Source organism: Pristiophorus japonicus, unplaced genomic scaffold (genome assembly GCF_044704955.1).
Source record: "Pristiophorus japonicus isolate sPriJap1 unplaced genomic scaffold, sPriJap1.hap1 HAP1_SCAFFOLD_29, whole genome shotgun sequence".
Classification (NCBI taxonomy): Eukaryota; Metazoa; Chordata; class Chondrichthyes; family Pristiophoridae; genus Pristiophorus; species Pristiophorus japonicus.
In genome coordinates, this window is record NW_027252668.1 from 9,435,889 (window position 1) to 9,442,367 (window position 6,479).

At 41.9% G+C, this 6,479-nt stretch overlaps 1 protein-coding gene across 1 annotated transcript; it reads left to right on the top strand.

Annotated features, from left to right (window-relative positions):
* The first annotated feature begins 529 nt into the window (after nt 1–529).
* LOC139248175 (probable G-protein coupled receptor 139) lies at nt 530–3,991 on the top strand. The gene is made up of 2 exons (XM_070871916.1): nt 530–599; nt 3,081–3,991. Exons 1-2 carry the CDS (start codon nt 530–532, stop codon nt 3,989–3,991), a joined length of 981 nt encoding a protein of 326 aa, XP_070728017.1.
* Nucleotides 3,992–6,479: the final 2,488 nt, after the last annotated feature.

Here is a 6,479-nt window from a genome sequence, read left to right on the forward strand (position 1 = left end):
CCACACTGAATACACAGACTCCTGGGTGAAAGTGTGTTTACAGACCATGTGGTATCTGGAGCAAGGTCGTTTGACACGGGCTCGTCGGACACGGGCTGTAAAATGTCAGAGACAGCAACCTTGCTGCGTTTTTTGTCTGCAAGAGCAGAGGTTCTCTTGTCAGTTACACGTTCTGCTGAAAACTATTAAATCAGCATTTATGCATTTAAACCCGCGAATTCCTCGTGCACACACTTCAGTCTCACCATGGCAACAGAATATTGAGATTTTTATTACATTTTTCAAGAATTGTCAAGCTGTAATCTGTGCATACTTCACTTTATTCCCGTATCAGAACTGTTTCAAGACATTCCTTTCCATCAAAATATAAACACGATGCTGACATCGGCTGCACTAATCTGTTTGTTTCAATTAGTTTAATTAATATAAAAGATCAGGCCATGTGGTGATATCCCTGGAGCCCATAATCAGGTATAAATGTGACAATCTCTGATTGTAGTGCAGAACAGGCTCAGAACTTCTGATAGAAATGCACGGAGTACCAAAAGGTCTGGTGTTTGCCATTTACTATCCCGTCATTGCAGCTATCGGGGTTCCAGGTAAAGTACTTCAGTTAATTATTAGTTAGGGGAAATAATAGTTAACTGTATCACTGACCTTATTTCCGCAATGCTTCTCACCATTCAATTGGTTATTTCGGACGTTGCAAGGTCTATGTTAACCCATTTAAAGGAATCATTTATTTACCTTAACGGAATCACTACTTAATTTGAGTGTCTGATTCTTCCTTATTTGTTTTAATGTGTGTTCCGGAGAACCGCATCTTCAACGGTATCACTTTATTAGCTCCGAGTGATGTTTGATTGAAATTGAATATTATATGTCACTGCACTGTGACTGGTATCACATACTTATAACTGTGTACATAAATTTCCTATTGTGTGATTGGTACTTCACTGTGAATTGCTATAATCGCACCAGTATAACCGTGTTGATTGTATTTAATATTGGGTTATTGTTATTGCTCTGTTTGTGGTATCACACAATTATAATCATATGCATATATTTCCTTTTGTGTTATTGGTAATTCTTCTTCTTCTAAAGCAGTGCCTCGGATTCAAGGATGAATTAAACGTAATTCATTGTGAGTGTTATATCGCACTAGTACAACTGTGCCTATAATTCTTATTGTGTTATTAGTATTTCACTGTACGTGGTATTATCACACTATTATAACTGTGCAATTATATTTCCTATTGTCTTGTTGTTATTTCACTGTGAGTGATATTCTCACGCATGTATAACTGTGCCCATATATTTGCTGGTAGTTCTTGCAAATCAGTATACTGTATTCAATGGTCATGATGTGGTCTTAGCTATATTCGGGAGATGAAATGCTGGTTGGTTGTTCGCTTTGCTGAACACCTTCATTCAGTCGCACGTATGACACTGAGCTTCTGCTCGTCTGTCGTTTTGATACTCCACCCCACTCACACCGCGATCTCTCTGTCCTAGGCCTCCTGCCCTGTTCTAATGAAGCTCAAAGGAAATTCTAGGAACATCAAATCGTCTTTCGCTTAGGTAATTTACAAAGTTTCGGACTCAACATTGAAATCAACAGTTTCAGAACATATCCACCACTTTTTCTGACACCAGTTGTTGGTAATCATTCTGCTGTGGTCATTTACACCTCCGCTAGACCCAGCTTTTGTTTTTTTTTCTCGTCACATTAGCTTCCCTTGTTATCTTGCACCTTCATCCTTTTTGTCATTTAAACACTGGTGCCATCTACCCATTCATTGATCTTCCCTTTTTTCTTTCCTTCTCTCGATGCATTTCCCTGTCTCTGCACTTGCATATCGATCGTTATCCTGTTCCCAGCAGAGTCCATCGACCTCACATGTTAAATGTTTCTCTTTCCACAGATGCTGCCTGACCGGCAGAGTAATTCCAGCACTTTCTGTTTTTATTTCAGATTTCCAGCATCCGCTACATTTTGCTTTTGTGCATGTATTTCCGATTATGTTTTGTTGCTGTACTGGGAATCATATTGTCAACAGCTACAACGTGCTCCTTGAAAGTGCAAAAATGCTGCAGTGGAGCGTTATGGAACACATTTTTACAACTAACCACATGAAGAGATATCACCTCACCAGAAGTTTGGGCAAATAGATAACAATTGAGGAGCTTCCAAAAGGAGGAGGTCGATGCAAAGATCTCGTAGTGAAGCAGGGCTGAAGGATGTTGGAGAGATTGGAAGCTATGGAGAGATTTGCAAACATCTGTGAGCATTTTAAATTTGAGACGTTGCTGGACCAGGAGCTAATGTAGGTCAGCGAGCACAGTTGTGATGGGTGAAAGGGTCTTAGTGCAAGTGAGGATTTGGGCGGCAGAGTTTTGAATGAGCTCAAGTTTATGGAGGGTGGACAGTGGGAAGCCGGCCAAGAGAATATTGTAATAGTCACGTCTAGAGATAATAAACGCATGGATAAGAGTTTCAAGAGCTGAATACCTCAGACAGGGACGGAGACGGGCGATGCTACTGAGCTGGAAATAGACGGTCTTGGTGAGGGAGCAGACATGTGGTTTGAAACTCAATGCAGGTTCAAATAGGGCACCAACATGCAAACAGTCTGGTCAACCTCAGATAGTTGCCAGGCAGAGCAAAGGTGTCGGTGGCTAAGGAAAGGAGTTGGTGGTAGGGCATTTTCGGTTACCCACAGGACATAATCCGTTTTGAATGTATTTTGCCTATTTTTATTGCCTCTCCTTGATACCCTGTCAAATATCTTCTGTAATGCGTTAATGAAATGTTATTTGTCTTGTCAATTGTTTTGGTTTCGATGTGTTCGATGCTTTCGTGTTCTCCATTATGATTCATTGTGTTATTTTATATTCCGATATCATTGGCTTGTCTTAATTTTAATCCGGGTGATTATTAAATCAAGATCACGTGTCAAAGCTGTAAATTTCACATACAATCCTGTCAAAAGGTTGATTTTGCTGCGAGACGGACCAATAAGTTTCCTGTTGTGCTCTCACATACATTCACACTCTGTCGCCCTCCACCTCCCTTACAGCTAACCTGGCAGTGATTGTAATCCTGTCCCGAGGAAGGTGCGGTCTCTCCAGATGTATCACTCGGTACCTGGTGTCCATGGCGATGGCGGATCTCCTGGTCATTATCACTGCTGTGATATTAAACCGGATTGCTGGTATTTATTTCATGTACAGTTTCCTGTCCATCACTCCAGTCTGTCGTGTCCGTTCTGCCTTAATTTATGCATCCATAGACAGCTCTGTCTGGTTGACGATCGCTTTTACCTTTGATCGATTTGTGGCCATTTCTTGCCAGAAGCTGAAAACAAAATATTGCACCAAGAATACAGCGGCGATAGTTATAGGAACTGTCTTTGCCCTGAGCTACTTGCAAACTACCATCGTGTATTTTATATACGAACCTTTATACATAATTAACAACATACCCTGGTTCTGCAGGGTAAAATCGGCATTTTATACCTCACCTGCATGGGCTGCATATGACTGGATTCGCCGCATTTTAACTCCATGGCTCCCGTTCGTTCTGATTTTGCTGCTCAATGCTCTGACTATCAGACACATTCTAGTGGCCATTAAGATCCGCAGAAGACTGCGGGGCCAGAGCAGTGAAGAGAATCAGAGCGACCCAGAAATGGAGAACCGGAGAAAGTCCATCGTCTTACTCTTCTGTATCTCGGGCAGTTTCATCCTGTTATATTTATTGTTTCTGATAACTTTCCTTTATGTACGGATTGCGAAGGTTAGTTATTTCTCAGGTTCCAATTTCAAGCAATCAAATTTTATTCTGGAGGAAAGTGGTTTTATGCTTCAGTTTTTGAGTTCTTGCATCAACCCATTTATTTATGTAGGGACGCAGAGTAAATTCAGAGAGGATTTGAAGAATGGGGTAAAATACCCACTGAGTCTCCTTGTTAAATTATTTCAATGCTGAAAATAATAAAAGCCAGCATGAATTGTACGTTATATTCCATGCTGTGCTCTTCGTCCCCGTGTCAGACATGGTCAGCCCTCCCAGATACATAGTCACGCACTCTAATATCTTATCCAAAGTAAAAGTAAGAATGTATCAGGAAACATAGAAACATAGAAAATAGGTGCAGGAGTAGGCCATTCGGCCCTTCGAGCCTGCACCGCCATTCAATGAGTTCATGGCTGAACATGCAACTTCAGTACCCTATTCCTGCTTTCTCGCCATACTCCTGGACCCCCCCTAGTAGTAAGGACTACATCTAACTCCTTTCTGAATATATTAAGTGAATTGGCTCAACAACTTTCTGTGGTCGAGAATTCCACAGGTTCACCACTCTCTGGGTGAAGAAGTTTCTCCTCATCTCGGTCATAAATGGCTTACCCCTTATCCTTAGACTGTGATCCCTGGCTCTGGACTTCCCCAAAATTGGGAACATTCTTCCTGCATCTAACCTGTCTAAACCTGCCAGAATTTTAAACGTTTCTATGAGATCCCCTCTCATTCTTCTGAAATCCAGTGAATACAAGCCCAGTTGTTCCAGTCTTCCTTGATATGTCAGTTCTGCGTCCCGTGAATCTGTCTGCTGAAACTTCTCTGCACTCCCTCAATAGCATGAATGCCCTTCCTCACATTAGGAGACCCAAAATGTACACAATACTCCAGGTGTGACCTCACCAAGGCCCTGTACAACTGTACTCAAATCCTCTCACTATGAAGATTAACGTGTCATTTACTTTCTTAATCGCCTGCTGCACCTGCATGCCAACCTTCAATGACTGATGTAAAATGACACCCAGGTCTCATTGCACTTCCCCTTTTCCTAATCTGTCACCATACAGATAATAGTCTATCACTCTGATTTTACCACCAAAGTGGATAACCTCACATTTATGCACATTATACTTCATCTGCCATGCATTTGCCCACTCACCTAACCTATCCGAGTCAATCTGCAGCCTCATTGCATCCTTCTCGCAGCTCACACTGCCACCCAACTTAGTGTCATCTGCAAATTTGCAGATACTACATTTAATCCCCTCGTCTAAATCATTAATGTACAATGTAAACAGCTGGCGCCCCAGCAAAGAACCTTGCAGTACCCCACTAGTCACTGACTCCCATTCTGAAAAGTACACGTTTACTCCAACTCTTTGCTTCATGTCTGCCAACCAGTTCTCAATCCACGTCAACACACTACCCCAACTCCCATGTGCTTTAACTTTGCACATTAATCTCTTGTGTGGGACCTTGTCGAAAGCCTTCTGAAAGTCCAAGTACACCACAACAACTGGTTCTCCCTTGTCCACTCTACTGCAAAAATCCTCAAAAAATTTGTCAAGCATGATTTCCCTTTCACAAATCCATGCTGACTTGGACCTATCATGTCACCTCTTTCCAAATGCGCTGCTATGGCATCCTTAATAATTGATTCCATCATTTTACCCACTACCGATGTCAGGCTGACCGGTCTATAATTCCATATTTTCTCTCTCCCTCCTTTTTTAAAAAGTGGGGTTACATTTACTACCCTCCATTCGATAGGAACTGATACAGAGCCTATCTAATGTTTGCAAATTACTGTCAATGCATCAGCTATTTCCAAGACCACATCTATAAGTACTCTGGGATGCAGTCCATCAGGCCCTGGTGATTTATCGGCCTTCAAACCCATCAATTTCCCCAACAGAATTTGCCGACGAATAAGGAAGTCCCTCAGTTCTCCTTCTTACTAGACCCTCTGACCCATTTTATATCCGGAAGGTTGTTTGTGTCCTCCTTAGTCAATACCGAACCAAAGTAATTGCTGAATTGATCTGCCATTTCTTTGTTCCCCGTTATGACTTCGCCTGATTCTGACTGCAGAGGACCTATGTTTGTCTTTACTAACCTTTTTCTCTTTACATATCAATTGAAGCTTTTGCCGTCCGTCTTAATGTTCACTGCAAGCTTCCTCTCATACTCTATTTTCCCTGCCCTAATCAAACCCTTTGTCCTCCTCTGCTTAGTTGTAAATTTATCCCATTCCCCGGGTTCACTGCTATTTCTGGCCAATTTTTATGCCACTTCCTTGCCTTTAATACTATCCCTGATGTCCCTTTGATAGCCAAGGTTGAGCCACCTGCATCAGCCCACAATTCATTCTTGGAACCTGTTCTCATTTAGTTTCCATTTCTCTTGCTGCTGCTGACTGCGGACTGGGAAATTACCACCAGCCCAAGTGACATAGGCTATCTTTACATTCATATGGGAAACTGAGAGTCCACTCTCTAACTTGTGATTGGAAATTAATTTTAACTGTTTAATGAAGTGGCCCAATATCCACCTGGGAATGGTTTAGATACTGAGTGTCCATATTCTGAAATAGGAGCTGCACTGTCCCGACACATCTCTCATTAATCATTGGATAATGGGAGCCCGCAGTGTCCCCACACATTGCTCACATTAACTG